The sequence below is a fragment of the Caretta caretta genome, chromosome 6 (genome assembly GCF_965140235.1).
Source record: "Caretta caretta isolate rCarCar2 chromosome 6, rCarCar1.hap1, whole genome shotgun sequence".
Classification (NCBI taxonomy): domain Eukaryota; kingdom Metazoa; phylum Chordata; order Testudines; family Cheloniidae; genus Caretta; species Caretta caretta.
Window position 1 is genome coordinate 8035525 of NC_134211.1, and position 19789 is coordinate 8055313.

Here is a 19789-nt window from a genome sequence, read left to right on the forward strand (position 1 = left end):
ATTCTGTCCCACCAGTTCACATGGGCGATCTTCCTGAGGCAGCGCACATGGAGCTGATCAAGTTTTGAAACATGGCGGCGATATATGGTCCATGACTCCGATCCATACAACAGGACAGTCAGGACAACTGCTGACTGTCCAACTGCCTGACAAACGACCTTCCTATGAAGTTTAACACCAGGGCCATTCCATAGGCGTTTAGTCAATCTTCCAGAGGCATTGCTGGCTTTGGCTAGTCGAGCCGTTACAACATCATCAGTGTTTATACCGGAGGAGAGTACACTTCCAAGATAGCAGAACTTGTTAACAGCTTTAAGAACAGTATCAGCAGCAGTGATCACTGGGGTGCTGGGCTCTTTCCAAACAGACTGAGATATAATTCTGCAGAAAAAGACCTGGGGACTACAGTGGATGAGAAGCTGGATATGAGTCAGCAGTGTGCCCTTGTTGCCAAGAAGGCCAATGGCATATCGGGCTGTATTAGGGGGAGCATTGCCAGCAGATCGAGGGAAGTGATTATTCCCCTCTCTTTGGCAATGGTGAGGCCACACCTAGAGTATTGCATCCAGTTTTGGGCCCCCCACTAGAGAAAGGATGTGGACAAATTGGAGAGAGTCCAGCAGAGGGAAACGAAAATGATTAGGGGGCTGGGGCACATGACTTACGAGGAGAGGCAGAGAGAACTGGGCTTATTTAGTCTGCAGAAGAGAAGAGTGATGGGGGATTTGATAGCAGCCTTCAACTACCTGAAGGGGGGTTCCGAAGAGGATGGAGCTCAGCTGTTCTCAGTGGTGGCAGATGACAGAACAAGGAGCAATTGCCTCAAGTTGGAGTGGGGGAGGTCTAGGTTGGATATTAGGAAATACTATTTCACTAGGAGGGTGGTGAAGCACTGGAAGGGGTTACCTAGGGAGGTGGTGGAATCTCCATCCTAGGAGGTTTTTAAGGCCCAGCTTGACAAAGCCCTGGCTGGGATGATTTAGTTGGTGTTGGTCCTGGTTTGAGAAGGGATTGGACTAGATGACCTCCTGAGGTCCCTTCCAACCCTAATCTTCTATGGTTCTATAATCTCAGTCTTCTTGAGGCTCACAGTGAGTCCAAAACGGTGAGCAGAGGTAGCAAAATGATCAAAAAGTTTCTGAGGGGTAGCCGTGTTCATCTGTATCAGGAGACCTTCTTGTCAACTGTTGAGATTGGGCCACATCCACCCTGACTGAATTAGCCTCTTTAGCACTGACCCCCCCCTCCCCCACTTGGTAAGGCAACTCCCATCTTTTCATGTGCTGTATATTTATACCTGCCTACTGTATTCTTCACTCCATTCATCTGATGAAGTGGGTTTTAGCCCACGAAAGTTAATGCACAAATACATTTGTTAGTCTCTTAGGTGCCAGAAGGACTCCTCGTTGTTTTTGCAAAAAGTTTCTGTGCATCCTCGACTGAATGAGCCAACAATGCACAGTCATCAGCAAAGAGGAGGTCACGGATGGTTGCAGTGAACACTTTGGTGCGAGCCTGAAGTCTTCGGAGGTTGAAGACGCTGCCATCAGTTTGAAACAGAATGGTTATGCCCAACTTGCAATCCTTGAAAGCAAAAGCCTCATCGAAAAGTCGATGCCGAACAGGAGAGGAGCAAGGACACATCCTTGCTTTGTACTATTTGAAATTTCAAAAGGTACCAATGTCTCTCCATTATCAAACCAGTCCTTGTGTTTGCGTGTTCGGAAACCCTGTACTTCGACAACAGTTTTATAGGTTGTTTCCTTGATGTTGATCCAGTCCTCTTCAAAAGTGACTGGCTGCTCTGGACCTTCATTGTTGATGGCTAAGGAGGCATCAAGACTGAGTTGAAACAATGCTCGTGTCTCAGGCATTTCAAGTTTACCTACATCCAACTCCTTCTGGCACACAGCAGAATGATGATGTTTTGGTGGAAAGAGGCTCAAGGAGATGACACTGCATACCATACAATGGTCAGATCAGGAGCCAGTGACTCACATTGCACAAGTCAGCTTAACATCAGAGATGTCTCTTTGTTTTGTAATGAAATGAAATCATATGCCAATGCTTAGACCGAGGGTGCATTCAAGTTGCATTGTATCTGAAGGAGGGCGCCATTTGAGTTCTCCCTTCCAATACCATGATGTCCAAGCACCTTGTGCCATGTGGTGGAGTCTTGACTAACTGTAGCATTAAAATAGCCGAGTGTATAGAGCTTGGAATTAAAAGGTAATGAAGAGATCACCAAATTCAGGCTCTCGTAGAAAGTCTCCTTGTCATTGTCTGCAGCAGGCAACGTAGGTGCGTACACACTAACAAGTACAAGGCCCTGTCCATGCTTCAGTCAGTCTAAGCTGTGCAGTCATGAAGTGAGGACTGATGGCGTGTGGCTGGGGTTCAAGCTGGGGAACTAGTAACGTCTTGATGGTGAAGCCAACTCCCGCTTGTCTTGGACACCCCTCAGGATGGCCCACACAATCATATGAATAACCTCCTCCAACCCCTGTAAACTGGACGATACCAGAGATGCGTGTTTCGCTTAATGTGGCGACATCCATGTTATAATGTGCAAGTTCTCTACCAATAATTGCTGACCTGCGTTCATGGCGACCATCGCTGTCAAGAAGTGTCCGTACATACCAGCACGCAAAGCATAGTTTCTGTTTAGACGTTGGTTTTCTCTTATGACCGCAAAACTGGATATCAAGTTGGTCGCGACCAACTGACAGGAGTCAACAGGAACAAGGTGTGTTTAGGGATTGTTTTCTCTCCCCCTCTTCTTTCAAAGAAAGCAGTGCTGTCCCTAAATAGGGCTGCCTGTTGCTTTCCTGGGCTATGCTAGCTTTTACTTAATGCAATAAAAAACGGTTCCAAAACAAAAAAATTCATGTATTGCAAAGAAACACAACTGCTGGAGAAACATACATGACATGACACATCTGTGCTGTGTGGGAGGAGGGAAGGGTGGAGGTGGGAACGGGACAATCACAGATTTGCATATGTCCAGGTATCATATTCAGCCTTCCTGTCTGGAGTGCCCTGCAATAGGTGCTGCACTTCAGGCTGGCTAAACTGCATGGGGATGGGGGTTGAGTGCAGTGGGTAGGGGTTGGAGTTTGCAGGGGTGCACAGTGAAGGTAAAGGTGATGGAGGCAGCTGGTGGCAATAAGAAACCAGATGTTGGGTAAAGCAGGTTGGAGGTAACATGGGGGCACAAGGGAAAGAGTTTTGGGACAAGGGCTGCAGCGGGGAGCGGGTGCAGATCTGCTCTGTCTGCAGCGCTATGAGCGCCTGCATCGAGTCTGCTTGGTGCTCCATAATGCTTAGGAGCCACTCCGTGGTTTCTTGCCGGCGATTTGCATTCTCCTGGCGGAGCCTCCTTTCGCTCTCCCACCACTCCTGGAATTTTTGATTTTCAGCAAGGGACTGCGGCATGACTTCATTCAGAAGGTCCTCCTTGCTTCTTCGTAGCCATTTCCTGAGGCTGCGTAGCCGTTCGGCCGTTGATAACATGGACGGCTGGGATGTCAAGGTTGCATCTGCGACATTTTACAGAGGCAGCATTGTTCACACCAGACAGAGCAATGATTTGGCCAATCTTAAAGAGAAGCACAGTTCACACAATAGCACAAACTGCCTGTCCCAAGGCAAGTACACATAACCCACAAGAGCCCCGAAATGGTGAGTAACCACAATGTCAGAGGTGAAAGTAAGCCGGTTCGCCCTGGTATGGCATACCACCAAGAGCCGGTGCACCATATGGGGGCAGCCCGGCTTCTCCAGGGGGCAATTTAAAGGGCCTGGGGCTCCCAGCAGTGGCTGGAGCCCCAGGCCCTTTAAATTGCCTCCAGAGCCCCGCTGCTGGAGCCCTGGGGTAGCGGCTGCCGGGCTCCGGTGGCTATTTAAAGGGCCCAGGGCTCCCCTGCTTCTACTGCCCCGGCCCTTTAAATAGCAAGAATGCAGCTTCCGCCCTGGCCCTTATGCGGTTTGCCTGTGTGCAGCAATAGTCTCCCTGCGCCGCACGGCACAGTGGCGCGGATACGTTAGCCTGACTGGGACAAGGAGCACAGTAGCTCTGCCAAGGAACCTGTGTAAGCAGATTGCCCAGCTTCTGCATGAGACCTTCGATGAGATCACTGAGGCCAATTACTGCGATGTGAGACAGCACATCCATGCCCTATTCCGCATCTAGGCATGCACACAGCCCTAACCCTTCTTTCTGCAACCCTCCTCGCCCCAACAGCCCACACCCAACAAATCTCTTCACAAAATCAAAGCCGCTTACCGGGCGCCTCCTCTGCTGTTTCCTCTTCCCCAAGCACTGGATGCTGCCACTGGCTACCTTCCTCCTGGCTTGAAAACAGCTCCTGGCTGCATGCATCTAGGGATGGCGAGTCGTCCTCTGGCTCTGGGCACCCCTCCTCCTCAGCACCCTCGCTCCCACTTTCCTCCTCATCCTGGCTCATTGCACTCTGGGCTGGAACGGCCTCTGAAGTGTCCATGGTGCTTTTCGGAATGGAGATGGGGTCGCCCCCAAGTATCGCGACCAGCTCTTTGTAGAACCGGCAGGTCGTGGGGGAGCACCGGAGCGGCGGTTTGCCTCCTGCACCTTGTGGTAGGCGTTCCGCAGCTCCTTCACTTTAACGCTGCACTGCACTGCGTCCCGGTCATGGCCCCTTTCGGTCATGGCCCTTGATATCTGCCCATAGGTAACGTAATTCCTATGGCTGGAGCACAGCTGGGACTGGACAGCCTCCTCTCCCCAAACGATGATGAGGTCTAGCACCTCGGCATCGCTCCATGCCAGGAATCGCCTGGTGGGTGGAGACATGGTCACCTGGAAAGATTCGCTGAGAGCACTCCACAGAAGGGGACTTTCAAATTTCCCAGAGATGGTTGGTCACCTGAGGCCAGGGCAGTAGAGTTCAAAGTGATGACCAGAGTGGCTAGAACAGGCATTGTGGGATGTCTCCCGGAGGTCAATCAGAGCGCAGTAATAGACCAGGGCGTCCACACTGGCATTGCAGTGCTCCAGCCCGGGTGCAGCAAGCTCTATGCCTCTTGGGCAGGTGGATTCCCAGGGGTGCTCCAGCCGCGGGGTGCGAGCGCGCTACGTGCCTTGCCAGTGTGGACACCTCAGGCGTTATGGCGCCCGGGGACGATTTAATGAGCTCCAACTTGCTAGTGTAGACAAGACCTAGATCCTCTCCAGAGGAAAACTCATCAGGCTGCAGCATCCATAAAACAGGCATAGGAGGAGGCGGATGGGTGGATATTAAGACCCGGGGTGCTCCAAATTTTCAGGTGCCCCGCCCTATACAGCTGAATAGTCTGTGTGTGCCCAAGGATGGCCCTGAGTTTGTGAGTGTGTCTGTTTAGCTGTGTGCATGTCTCACTGCAGTTGGTTTTCTAATTGTGTATCTGTTTTCTGTCTCAGTGTAGCTGTGTGTCTGACCAGTTGTCTGTCTGTCTGGTTGCGTGTGTGTTTGTTTTAGGATAGGTGTGTGTGTGCAGTGTTTTCCCCAAGTTTTGAAACTAGAGGGGTTTGAATTTACAAAGGGCGGAGGGGGAGGGGAGGGTGGAAAATGACTAGCTGACCACTAGCATGGAGGAGAAGTGGGAGGGGAGAGATCAGGGGGGCGGAGTTTGGCCGTTTTATTTGTTTTTCATCTGCCTCCATACAGCTGTCTGTGTGTCTGACGAGCTGAGTGTTCCAGTGTCGCTGACTTTTTTCCCTGTCTTCTCCATTCTGCTCCCTCCCTATAACACCCTGAGTCCCCCCTCCACCCTGACAGTTTTTCTCTCTTTTCAGCGAGCACTTCTCTTTCCTCTGCATTCTGCTGCCTCCTCTCCAGACACCGCCCTTGAACCTCACACCTCCTACAGGAGCATCCCTGCTCTATAGACAGCCCTCACCCAGTACAGGATGGACCCCTTGGCTCTGCTCCTCTACCTGTGCACAGGTAAGTGCCAGCCAGAGGGCCTGGGAAACGCTGGGCTCCTCCACATGGGTGCCCAGCGAGTACCCCTCTGGCAGGGGGATGGGAGCAGCTGGACGCTCAGGACTCTTGGCTGCTATACTTGGCTGGCTCTGGGAGAGGAGTGGGGTCGGTGGGTTACAGCAGGAGGCCTGTGCATCAGGACTCCTGGGTTCTCTCCTCAGCTCTGGGAGGGGAATGGGGCTCTCGTGACTTGTGGGGGGGAGGGCTGGTAATCAGGACTCCTGGGTTCACTTCCCTCTCTGTTCTGTTCCCCCCAGACTCTCTGGGATGGGAGTGGGTCACAGGTGCCACTCCCTTTCTCTGTGGGACGTGTGTGCTCGGTAGGATGTGGGGGGTGGGGGGGGCGGGTTTGGGGAGAGTCCAGCAGGTCTGTAGTGGATGCAGTGTTTGCAATGGCTCAGTCCTTGTGTAAAACCACAGTCGCTTCCCCCCGCTTCAAGGTCACATCTCTGCTGTCTGTGAGGCCTGGACCCATCAGGGAATGGAGGGGGGCAGACTTTGGGGTGGATGAGGATGAGGGGGATGGGTTGGGAAGTGGGGAAAGACTGGGAGATGGGGCTTGAAAAGGGAGGAAGGGAAGAATGGGGGAGGCCACCTCAGCTCCTCCCCCACCCTCAGCTCCTTTGCCCCCAGACCCCACCCACCCAGCCCCACTTTGCCCCATATCTGCTCCTCCTATAGCGCTGGAGGGCCTTTACCACCTCCCAGGCCTGGAGGGGGCAACTCCAAGGGGATTCTCCTTCCCAGGCCTGGCCTTGCAGGGAGGGTGAGGGCAGAAGGGAGGAGAGCTCTGCATTAGGGGAGTTGGCTACGCTGTGCGTTAGGGATTCACTTTTGCCACTGATTGGCTGTTTGGTGTTTCTTGTGTGACATGAGTTTGGTGGGTCTCAGCTGTGGCTCCCATGGCACAAGCTTGCCAGGCCACCCTGCACTAATTGACAGACTCGGCAGAGACCAAGATCTGCCTGGGCCAAGTTGCTACCGGTGCAATGCTGTGGCCAATCCTTGGATACATAAGCAGGGGACTCTCGGGAAGGACTAGAGAGGTTATTTTCCCTCTGTATTTGGTCCTGGTGCGACCACTGCTGGACTCCTGTGGCCAGTTCTGGAGCCCACACTTCAAGAAGGATGTTGATAAATTCGAGAGGGTTCAGAGAACAGCCATGAGAATGACTGAAACATTAGAAAACCTGCCCGATAGACTCAAGGAGCTCAAACTATCACTATTTAGATTAACGAAGTGAAGACTAAGGAGTGCTTATCTCCGTCTATAAATACCTACCTGGGGAAAAATGTTTGATGATGGACTCTTCAGTGTAACCCAGCGGTTCTCAACTAGGGGTCCACGGCCCACAGGGTGTCCGCGAGCCCTTTCAAGGAGGCTGCTGGGCCCTGCGGCAGAAGCCCCAATCACCGGCGCCCCACTGTGGGGCTGAAGCTGGGGGAGGCGCAATCCCTCCCCAGTCCCCGCCGCCTGGCCAGGTCAGAGGCAGGAAGCCAGAGCCCGGCAATGTGGGATAACTGCTGCTCTGGCTGGTGCATGGAGCAGGCAGCAGCAGCTGTCCTGCCTCTCCTGCTGGTGCCCTAGATTGAAGCTCCCAGCCTCCTCTGCTCCCGCAGTGGCAGCCGGTAAGAGCCCCCCAGCTCCGTGGCTGGCGGACCCCTCCGGGAACAGGGACCACAGGGGAGTCCTCCCAGCACAGTCCCTAATACCCCTCTCCTTACACCCTGAGCTATGTCCTCCCTGAATCCTGAGCTACCCTGCCCACACACAGCCCCAGCTACCCCCTCCCTTCACCCTGAGCTACCCACCCCCCTGCCCACATACAGACCCTACTTACCCTCTCCCTGCACCCTAAGCTGTTTTCAAACTTTTTGAGCTAAGCCCCCCAGCTTTGAGTTGTAATTTTTGGTTGCCCCCCCAACCCAGACAGACTGGGTGGCCTGCTGAGGTGAGTCAGAAGGTGGAGGTAGCACTCCCTTCCTGGAAACTGCTATGTGGGCCTTGAACCCCACTGTCCCCTGTCCCCCCCAAATAGAAGTCAAACTACACCTATGCCCAAGGCCCCTCTGTCCCCCTGGGCCCTGCAATTTTTATAGCATGTCGAGGGGGGCCTCAGAGAGAAAAAGGTTGAGAACCCCTGGTCTAGCAGACAAAGGACTAACACAATCCAATGCCTTGGAAGTTGAAGCTCGACAAATTCAGACTGGAAATAAGGCGTAACATTTTTAACAGCGAGAGTAATTAACTACTGCAACAATTCACCAAGGTTTGTGGTGGATTCCCTTGTTGGGATATAATATGTAAGATGATATATGCTATGGGGCCGAGTGTGGCTGTTGTGTGTTTGAAACCAGAGTGCATGTCCTGCATTTTGGCAACCAAAGCAAGAACTTAAAGGTCAAGCAGTCAAAACCTATTTGTAACAAACAACTTTGTTATGTCCTTGGAAAAAATGAAGAATCAGCAGATAAGGAAATAACACCAGTGGAACTGCTATAAAAATGTATAAATGCCTTGGATTGTGTCAGCCTGCCCAAAATTGTCGCTTTAAAACAAAGGGTAAAGGCCCAAAACAACAAAAACAAAAATCTAATAATGTCACAAAGTAAATTATAAATAAAAGCTTCACACATTTGCAATTTATAGTCTTTCAATAATCCAAAGCCCAGTTTATGTATGGTGTGGTACTTGTAAACTCCCCGCACCTTGTAACTAAACTAAACCCCAACTAAACATCAAAATGTCTAACTACTGGGCTATGGTGTAGTATGTTTGGGGTATAAATGTAAAGTAAATAAGATCCATTTTGTAAAGCATAAAAAGTATTTATATATAGCAACACTGTGTCCAGTATCTGCCTGCTCCCCCATCCCGTAAAAAGGCCCCTGCTGAGGGTCTAACACCCTGAACTGGAAATTTTAAATCAAGACTGGATCTTTCCCTAAATGTTCCAGTCTGGTTCAAACAGGCATTCATTCAGAGACGCTCTCTGGCTTGTGTTACATAGGAGGTCAGACTAGATGCTCAAAGCAGTTCCTTCTGGAGTTATGGTCTGTAATTCTATGAAGGCTGCTCTGCCCCTGCTACCCTACAAAAAATGTTCCCCGCCTCCTCTTATGAATCTGGGTCAGCAAGAGATAAATCAAGGGCTTCATTCACCTGTGCTAAATCCGTTCATGATGGTTAGTCTTCACTTGGGAGTTTCTGCTGCTATGCAAATGAATGCAGGGTACGATGCACGTAAAATGGCCCTTAAGGACTAGAGAAAAGGGAAGCTTGAAGGATCTGGGAGTCAGGACTCCTGGGCTCTATCCCTAGCTCTAAGAGGGATGTGGAGTTTGGTGCTCAGTCTCAGAAAGGTTTTGGAGTGAATTTGCTGAGGCTACAGCTAATGACAAGAGTTTACAGAGGGTATTCGAGGCTATTAACGTCAGATGGCCAAGACATTACATATCAAGATGTTCCAAGATGACATGCTCACAAGAGGACATGAAGGACCCTTGGACATGGGGAAATGTAAGTGCAGAGCCGGAGAGATATGGTACTGGCCACAAATGAACAATGATAGAGAAAAATTGTTAAAATGTGTGAAACAGGCCCCCAGTGCCAACCTAAACAGAGTAAAAGAGGCTATGTTGATAAGCGATGACCAGTTCAGGGCGTGGTCTAAAGTTGGTGTGGATCTATTTGCATACACAGGTGAAGACTATGTTTTGACACTGGATTATAATTCTCATTCACTGAAGGTTGTTTATTAGAAAATACCACATCAAAACACGTTACAATGCACATGAAATCCATGTTTTGCTGGCATGGAATCCCTGAAATTATTTGGCTCTGGGATGCAGCCACTTCTGGGGTGGGGCATAGGAGCTGTTTGTACAGTGATTCGCTCACCCGGCACTGAGATGTGGCCATTTGTTGGGTCTCTTTGGGAGGGCATTGGGGTATGTATGACTCTCCCTCTCTGTGCAGCATGTGTGCTTGGTAGGATGTGGGCCAGGGATGGGGTTGGTGGGCAGGAAGTGGACGTGGTTGGCACGGACCTGCTATAAGGTTACCAGAGGTTCCTCCTCCTTCCAAGTCATGTCAGCTCTGTCTGTGAGGCTGGGACCTCGCAGGGCATGGGGGAGGGCAGACTTTGTGGTGGTTGAGAATAAGGATGACAGACTTGGGGTTTTGAGGCACACTGGGAGACGAGGCCTAAGAAGGGGAAATTGGGGGAGCCTGCCCCCGCTCTCCCAGCACCCCCTTTTGTCCAGCCAGCCCCACAATTTTCCAACCCCACCCACCAGCCCCACAATTCTGCACCCGACCTTGCCCCACATTTGCTCCTCCTGCAAATCTGGAGGGTCTTTACCGCCTCCAAGCCTAAAGGGGGCAGCTCCAAGCAGCGGACTCTGTTTCCCAGGTCTGGGTTTGCAGGGATGGAGTAGGCAGGGGCAAGGGGAGGAGAGCAGAGCCACCCTGACAGATTATTACACTCCCTACTTCTCTCCCACAATTACTCTTGGCCTTGCTTGCCCAGTGCAGAAGCCCTGATTGGCTGCCTTTCTCCAGGAGGTGGGGGATGTGGGGAAAGACAGCCATTCAAGGAGGGGTTTCCCCACTCATCCACTTCTCCCAGCCAGTCCCATCGGGGGAGCTTTGCATCAGGGGAGTTAGCTACCCTGTGTGTTTGGGGTTCAGTGTAGCCAGCCACTAGCTGTTTGGTGTTTTGTGTGTGACATGAGTTTGGAGGGTCTCAGCTCTGGCTCCTGCGACACAAACTTACCAATGCAACGCTGTGACCAAAAGGGCTAATGCGTTCTCTGTGTGCATGAACAGGGGACCCTCGAGCAGGAGCAGAGCGGTTTTTTACTTCTGTACATGGCCTTGGGGTGACTGCTGCTGGAATAGTGTATCCAGTTCAGGTGCCTTTCAGGTAGAAGTCACAAAGGATGTTGATAAATTGGAGAGGGGTCAGAGAAGTGCCATGAGACTAACGAAAGGATTGGAAAACCTGCCTCATAGTGATAGACTCAAGGAGATCAGTCTAGTTAAAGAAGGTTAAGGGCTGATTTAATCCCAGTCTGAGTAGCTATGAGGAGGACAAATATTTAATACTGGTCTCTTTACTCTAGCAGATAAAGGTCTAACATGATCAAATGGCTGAAAGTTGACACTAGACAAACTAAGGCCATGTCTACAATAGCGCAGCTGTATCGATGCAGCTGTGCCAATGTAAGATCACTTGTGTAGCCGCTCTATGCTGACGGGCGAGAGCTCTCCGGTCAAAATAATTAAACAATCTCAACAAGCGGGAGTAGCTATATCAGTGGGAGATGCTCTTCTGCCACCATCGCATTCTGCACATTACCACTGATGCAGGCGAAACTTATGTCGCTCAGGGGTGTGTTTTTTTCATAAGTTTTGCAGACATAAGTGGTAGTGTAGACATGGCCTATGAAAATAAAGCTGACATTTTTAACAGCAAGTGTTATTCACCATTGGAACAATTTGCAAAGAGTTGTGGTGGATTTTTCATCACTGGACATTTTAAATCAAGACTGGACATTTTTCTGGAAGATCTGCTCTGGTTCAATCAGGAATAAATGCAGGGGAAGTTCTCTGGCTTGTGTTATGCAGGAGGTCAGACTAGATGATCACAATGGTCCCTTCTGGATGTAGCCTTTTATTTTATTTAAAGTACATTTTATATTGTGGTGTGACACCATCTTGGGTTCGGCTCTGGTGGCTACAGTTTCAAGCTTAACAGAGTGAAAGTCACCTCTGTTACTTGCTTCAAACTGAGAGCCTCTAGGAACACATAGAGACCAAAGGTAATGACCATCTATAATTCACCAGTACAAGGTCTAGTCTATTTTTAAGTTTTATTAAAGTTAGTTATGATTACCCACGCATATAGAAATTCTATACAGACCTATGCACAATTTAAAAATATAGTTATACTCACATCCTTGACAATAGTGTTAGGGTCTGATGGGTCTCTCATGGCTTGATCATCAGTAGAGGGATGGTTCCTGCTGGAGTCTCCCAGAGGGAGCTCAGTTTTCTCATTCTGGGCATCCCCTTTTTATACTGTGATTCTGTCTACACCTACATTCTGCATGTCCATAAAAGTGTCCACCCTCTTTTCCCTTATTGGTCTGTCTCCCCTGGAAACTTAATGAACCCCAATTTTCTATAGGCTAGGTAAGTTCCCTTTATTCTCATTAGCATTAGCGCACAAGCTGTATCCCATGGTTAAGACACATGTCTGAGACAGATGCGCCTTTATGGTATTTTTATGATCTAATATTAATCTTCTGGGTAATTTTGCACAATACTGTCACTTGGTGCCTCTTTTCCCATAACCTTATGGCACTGGATTATTTTTCAGTCACTTATGTCATCATTTCTTGTCTCCAAGGCCTAAACTAGATAAACTAAAGTCTTTCAGGCTTTAACCTACAGGTTCTTACATTTCAGCTTGTCTTAGTCATCACTAGTACTTGGTTCGGTATTTAGAGGAATTATACTTTTATAATCCTACAAAATAACTCTAGTTAATGAATATATCTATGATATAACATAATCACAATGTCGTACAATAAATGAATAATAACTAAAACCACTGGCTACATGGCCATTAGTCTATCAATCTATGAAGACTGATCTGTCCCTTCTGTCCCTACAGGAAGTACATCTGCTATGGATCAGCATCAGGAAAGCGGATGGAGATAAATCTAGGACTTCCTTCGCCAGCGCTGAATCCACTCATGATTAGGCCCTGCCAAATTCACCGTCATGAAAAACATATCACAGACTGTGAAATCTGGTCTTTTATGTGCTTTTACCTAATCCTATACAGATTTCACAGGGGAGACCAGTATTTCTCAAACTGGGGGTCCTGATCCAAAAGGGTGTTGCAGGGGAGTCACAGGGTTATTTTAGGGGGGTCACAGTAGTGCCACCCTTACTTCTGTGCTGCCTTCAGAGCTGGGCGGCCAGAGAGGAACGGCTGTTGGCCAAGCACCCAGCTCTGAAGGCAGTGCCCCGCCGGCAGCAGAGCAGGAGTAAGGGTACAGTGCCATAGCCCTCCCCCAATAACCTTTTGATCCCCCACTCCCACGGCTCCTTTTGCGTGAGGACCCCTCCAATTACAACACTGTGAAATTTCAGATTTAAAGAACTGAAATCATGAGATTTATGATTTTTAAAATCCTGTGACCATGAAATTGACCAAAATGGACTCTGAATTTGGTAGCGCTCTACTAATGAAATTTATATTTAAATAGGAGTGTCTGGCACTATGCAATGAATGTGGGGAATGATTTGCATAAAATAGCCCTTGAGGGCTAGACAGCCGGGAGCAGGTGGTGAGGAGCTGGGAGTCAGGAGGCCTGGGTTCTATCCCTGGCTTTGGGAGAGGAGTGGGATTTGGTGGGTTAGAGTAGCGGGCTAGAATTCAGTCCCATAGCCAGAAAGCCCCAGGCACTGGCCTGGTCTCCATCCGGGAAGCTCTAACTGGAGACTGTTTAACCCCTGCAGTGCTGGCCCCGAGCCATGGATTCAGCGTGGACGTGGAGGGACCCATCACCTTCCAGGAGGCAGCTGAGGGGTTTGGGCAGAGCGTGGTGCAGTTCGGGAATGCCAGTGCCGGGGGGTAAGGGCTGGACATGGGACCCCACGTGACTTGTGCCCAACACTGAGGGGCATGTCCGGCTGGGCTGCCTCCCCTGGGCCTCAGTCCCCTGGGTGTATGGGGCATCCCCTGACCCCCCATACCTTTTCCCTGCAGGCTGATTGTTGGGGGCCTGCTGCAGACAGGAAACGTGAACGAAACCGGCAAAGTCTACAAGTGCAACCCTGGATCCGGACGCTGCCAGGAGATCCCCATCCAGAGTAGGGGCACCCTGTGTTGTGGGGTGCAGCAATAGGATTGGGGTGGGAGCCAGGACTCCTGGGTTCTGTCCCCAGCTCTGAGAGGGAAGGGGGGTCTAGTGGGTTAAAGCGGGGGGAAAGAGGGGCTGGGAGCTAGGACTCCTGGGTTCTATACCAAATGTGGGGGGGTCTAGTGGTTAGAGCTGAGAGTCAGGAATTCTCAGTTCTTTCCTCCGTTCTGGGACAGGAATGGAGTTTATTTGCTCAGCCTGGTGTGCATCTCTCCCCTGTCAGGGTCCCTAGATGCCATGAACATGTCCCTCAGTTTGTCTCTGGCTGTCCAAGGCTCCCAGTTCCTGGTAGGTACCACACCTAGGGGAAATGGGTGGTGGGAGTGGGGTCCGACATTTTCTCCCTCATCATTCCAGGTTCCCCCCCCCCCCCGAAACCCCACTACTCATGGATGGTAGTAACTGGGCGGTGTCAGCATGACTGCAGCAACGGTGCAGAGGTGACAACTGGGTGACGTCCCCATGACTACATGATAACTGTGTGAGGGCTGTTGGTAATTCCTGTAACTGGAGGGGTGGTACAACGATGCAGTGGGGAATGGTGGTAGCCAGGTATCCTTACTTTCGCTACAGTGATCGTGAGGTGATGTTATGAGGGATGGAGGCAACTGGCTGATGTTGCCATGGTGACAGTGACTGTGTGCTGAGGTATCAGGAAACGTTGTAACCGGGTTGCTGTCATGGTGACAGTGACTGTACGTGGACATAGCAGGGAGCATGGCAAGTGGTTGACATTGCCATGGCAACAGTGACTGGACACTGCTATAGCAGGGAGTGTGGTAAGCAGATGATGCCCCTGTGCGTCTCCCCTGTCTCCTCTCAGAGTTAGGTCCCGACGTCCTGTCTGCCCCAAGGGGGTCCCTGCCCTGGCAGGGCCTTTCCCTGCATATCCCGGGGGCGGGGGGGAAGGGATCAGGCCCCAGGCTCTCTTCCCCACCCTCACTGCTCTGTTGAGAGGGGAACCTACTGACCCCCTGCCTTTTCGTGCCCCGTGGTGCACCGGGCCTGCGGGGAGAACATGTACGTCAGTCACTGCTGCTTCCCTCTGCAGCAGAGCTTCTGGCAACTCCAGCGCATCCTGGACACCCAGCCAGGTAAGGGGTGACCCGGGGGTGTGTATGGGGGGGACTTACACCCTGGGTTCCCGGGTGGGTACAAGGGCCGTGGGGAGGTGGAGGGGAGATGGGTCTAGAGGTGCCCAGGGTCTGATATGGGTTGGGATACCAGGCTAGGTGGGCCCATTGGTTTGATTCAGGATGTCAGTAGGAGCTGGGAGTCAGGACTCCTGGGTTCTGTCCCAGCTCTGGGAGGGGGAGGGGTATATTTTTTTCATCCCAGTGCATGTCATGGTCTACTCTCAGGACCCCTCCATGGCAGGGGCGGGATGGTATTGTGACAGAGGGGCCGAGGGGTCTGATCGGGGTGGCCAGCAGGGGGCGGGATATCTGGTTAGATGTGCCCATTGGTCTGGTCTAGCTCTTTCTGTTGGGTTTCCCATGTTTGTGGAGTTGAGTCAGGACGTACTTCATTCCTGTCCCATTCAGAGTGCCCCAGACATGTCACAGACATAGTGCTCCTCGTCGACAGCTCGGGCAGCATCGTACCTGAGGACTTTGGAAAAATGAAGAGGTTTCTCGCTGAGATCATGAAGCGTTTCCGCAGCACCAACACGCAGGTAATGGGCAGAAGCTGAACCCTGACTACGTGCCCTGCCCCTCGCAGTCAGTGCTGACCCCAGTGCGGTGCTAGGGGGCGCTGTGCTGCAGGGGGAGCGGTAAAGAATTTTGCATCCAAAACCAGGAAAAAATTCCAACAGAACCACTACGTCCCGACTGCCTCAGCCCTTAACTGAGTCTGACGCCTGCTTTTCTTACCCTCCACCCCTGGGGTTGTTTTTCTCTCTTCTCCCCTGCCTCCCCTTGCAGTTCGCCCTCATGCAGTACTCCAATAAATATGAATTGCACTTCGACTTCATGGAGTACAGGAGAAGTCATGACCCCGATCACCTCGTCTGGACGATTGAGCAGCTTCATGGAACGACGTACACGGCCACAGCCATCCAGAAAGTCGTGTAGGTATTGCCTTCCTCCCCGTGCTGACTCTACAGGGAATGGGCTACAAGGACATGCAAGCTAAGGGATATCCCCTGGGTTCTATCCCCAGCTGTGGGAGGGGACTGGGGACTAGTAGGTTAAAGTGGGGTGGGGATGCTGGGAGCCAAGACTTTGGGGTTCGATTGCCAACTCTGTGCCTCTGTTGTGTTGTGACTTTAAGCAAGTCACGTCCCTGCCCTATGCTTCAGTTTCCCCATCAGTAAAATAGGGACATGAAGGTGACCTCCTTGTAAATGACTTTGAGATCTGCAATGCCAAAGCAGTGGACGAGCGCTACATGTTATTACATATCAATAATCCTCCCATGCATTCCCCACCCCACTTTTCCAGGCGGGAGCTGTTCACCTCTGGGAAAGGCGCTCGGGATGAGGTCACCAAGGTTCTCATTGTGATCACAGATGGGGAGAAATCTGGAGACCCGCTTTCTTATTCAGATGTCATACCTGAGGCTGAGAGAGCTGGAATCATCCGCTACGCCATTGGGGTGAGCCGTGGCTGTGCGGAGAACTAGTAGGGATCTGAGCCCCTGTCCAGGTTCCCACCAGATAAGGGAGAAGAACTGACCCTGGGTTGTAACTGGGTCAATGTGTGACATTATAGGAGAGCTGGAGCCTCCCTGTTGTTCAGGTTGAGCAAAGCTTTCTAGTTAAAGGTTGGGTTTTCTGACTGCCCTACGATACACGTGCTGACTCAGATTGTCATAAAATTTGGTTTGCCTCATGGGGATGCAGGTTAAGATTAATGGTCTAAATTTGGGATCATTTGAACAAGGGGTTTCTGAGATATAGCCCCCCCCCCACCCCCCGCCCGTTAAACAGCAAAGTAACTCGGTTCTTATAAAGTCTTTTTTGCACCCGCCTGGGACTCAAACAACAGCTCTGATCCTCCCCAAACTGATCTCAGTCACTTGACATTTCTCTCTGTTAAACTGCTGAGCCAAAGAGATTGAAATGGGCATCAGCAGCAAGGAGAAGGGCAAGTTTACATGATACACTTAAGTCGAATTAAGTTACGTCGTCACACAGCCACCGCAGTAATTAAATCGTTTTTTCATGTCCACATTACTCTCCTGTCAGCGGTGTGCATCTTCACCAGGGACTTTTTACTGATTTAACTGTCAGAGCGGGACATTGTGGGGCTGAAGCCCCACCGCCTGGGGCCAACAGCTGAAGCCTCAGGCTATGTAAGCCACACAGTGCCTATATGGACACTGCATCAACCTAACTACATTGACCTAAAACAACGCCTCTTGTGGAATTGGAGTTATGAAGTTGGTGTAGCGGGCGAGTTTCACGGGTGGGACTACATTTTAGTGTAGCCACTTACAGAGTTAGGTTGACGTAAGTCCTACATCAACAAACTCGGGTTTAGAGTCATAGATTCCCAGGCCAGAAGGGACTTTTGCGATGATCTAGTCTGAGCTGCAGTGTAGCACAGGCCAGAGAACTGACCCCAATAATCCCTGTTGGAACCAGAGCAAATCTTTTAGAAAAACTGCCAGCCTTGAGATAAAAATTGCTAGGGATGGAGAATCCACCACGGCCTGTGGTGAGCTGCTCCAAGGGTTAATTCCCCTCATGGTTAAACCTGACACCTTCTTTCCAAAAGGAATGGGTGTAAATTCCACTTCCAGCCATTGGATCTTGTTCGACCTTTGTCTGCTGTTTACGTCGGGCCCAGCGACGAGGAGGTTTCTGACTCCACCGCTGAACCGACTGCACACAACCCACCCGGACTAGTGTGGTGGTCCTGGCCCTTCACTCCTTGCCCTGAGGCGTCCCCCGGAGACATTGCAGCACTCACCCCTCACTACGCCCTGGAGATTGAGCCATGCAGGTCCCCAGAGTGCTGACAATCCCCATGGCAAGGAGACCCCTGTGCCCTGCTGCTGGGACAACCAACACAACTCAGTGCTGAAATGAGGCAGGGTCTATAACTCCAGGCTCCAGCAGCCCCCCACTCACCGGAGAAGCACATGGCGCTGGCTGAGCCGTGCCTCTAGAAGGCCCAGCAGAGCTCGGGGCGGGTGGGTGTTGGTCCAGGGCTCCCAGCTGTGACTGATGCCAATGCCCTGGTCTCCCCTGTACCTCCCTCTACTCCGTGAAGGTCGGCGAGGCCTTCTCCAGTGATACTGCCCAACAGGAGCTCCAGGAGATCGCCTCTGAGCCCACCAACGAGCATGTCTTCCGGGTGGACAATTTCGACACCCTCCAGAGCATCCAGAGCCAGCTGCAGGAGAAGATCTTCACCTGCAAAGGTAACAGAGCTGGGGCAGGGGCCACAGGGGCCCTGGGGCTTTAGAATGGGTTTTCAAGGTCGAGATGGCCGGCATATTGGGCTGCATTAGTAGGAGCATTGGCAGCAGATCGAGGGAACTAATTATTCCCCTCTATTTGGCACTGGTGAGGCCACATCTGGAGTATTGAATCCAATTTTGGGCCCCCCACTACAGAAAGGACGTGGGCAAATTGGAAAGAGTACAGCGGAGGTCAACAAAATGGTTAGGGGCACATGATTTATGAGGAGAGGCTGAGGGGACTGGGGTTATTTAGTCTGCAGAAGAGAAGAGTGAGGGGGGATTTGATAGCGGCCTTCAACTACCTGAAAGGGGGTTCCAAAGAGGATGGAGCTCAGCTGTTCTCAGTGGTGGCAGATGACAGAACAAGGACCAATGATCTCAAGTTGCAGTGCGGGAGGTCTAGGTTGGATATTAGGAAACACTCTTTCACTAGGAGGGAGGTGAAGCACTGGAATGGGTTACCTAGGGAGGTGGTGTAATCTCCATGCTTAGAGGTTTGTAAGGCCCGGCTTGACAAATCCCTGGCTGGGATGATTTAGTTGGGTATTGGTCCTGCTTTTTGAGCAGGGGGTTGGACTAGATGACCTCCTGAGGTCTCTTCCAACCCTAATCTTCTATGATTCTGTGGCACGGGGAGCTGCTGGGAATCCAGAGCTGGGAGTGGTGAGAGCCTATGAGTAGTGCGATGGGATATACCTATACGGGAGCAGTGGGAAGCTGAGTTTCATCAACATACCCAGAACCTCTGGGGACATGAATGATGCTTCCCTTGGTAAGAACAAACCCAAAGATTTCCTCTTACCTATTTAAACAGTCCCTGCTCCTCACCCCAGAGGTGGCTGCCTCTTCGTTCTGGGAAAGGGATCTCTGTGTAGCACTGTTTATGACACCCTGACACCCCAATATTCACCACTGTCATGTAATTAGGATATTTTTTGTACAAAGTATGTCTTGTGAGGGATTATTCTAAAAGTCTTGGTCTGCTAAACATTAATCTCATTGGATTGTATGTGTTATCGTTCTATGTGAAGTTATGAAGTTTGGCTACATATGTGCTACTGAAACGTGTGGCGAGGTTCACAACACCCACAAGCAGCCTTTCAGGTACAACAGTAAGAAGGCCAAAGAGTTTTAATGGCTTATTGAGGAAATGCATATAAGCACATGGATTACCCCAGGAACTGGGTACAATACAAACCTCTCAGAGATAGCACTACACAATGGGAACTGTTTGTCCCAGGTCACAGAAAAAGAGCTTTCCAGCGAGTGGGAAGAAGATATAAAAAGTGGACAATGATATCATGGGGGACATCACTCTCCCTACAACATTACACCTGGAAATATCTGAGGGGCAAGGACTGAACTGTGGGAAGTGCTGGTCCCAGGCTAGAGGGATTGGCTAGTGGTTAGAGTTGGGAGTCAGGAATTCTCGG

General features: G+C 50.9%; 1 protein-coding gene and 1 pseudogene across 1 annotated transcript; both read left to right on the plus strand.

The window, feature by feature from the left end:
• Positions 1–5730: 5730 nt before the first annotated feature.
• LOC125638283 (integrin alpha-D-like) overlaps positions 5731–19789 on the plus strand; it is a 33804-nt pseudogene continuing 19745 nt past the window's right edge.
• On the plus strand, positions 14315–19491 carry LOC142072381 (integrin alpha-D-like). Its single transcript, XM_075129034.1, has 6 exons — positions 14315–15037; positions 15488–15618; positions 15869–16014; positions 16388–16541; positions 18164–18314; positions 19388–19491. The coding sequence occupies exons 1-6, from the start codon at positions 14962–14964 to the stop codon at positions 19489–19491; spliced, it is 762 nt and encodes a 253-aa protein (XP_074985135.1). The 5' UTR covers positions 14315–14961.

Bases quoted from the DNA above. Each gene is read 5' to 3' on its own strand.
- LOC142072381 (XM_075129034.1), top strand. From the start codon at position 14,962: ATGTACGTCAGTCACTGCTGCTTCCCTCTGCAGCAGAGCTTCTGGCAA. The intron at 16,542-18,163 runs GTGAGCCGTGGC...TACTCCGTGAAG, and splicing joins TCATCCGCTACGCCATTGGG to GTCGGCGAGGCCTTCTCCAG. The intron at 18,315-19,387 runs GTAACAGAGCTG...TTCTATGTGAAG, and splicing joins GAAGATCTTCACCTGCAAAG to TTATGAAGTTTGGCTACATA.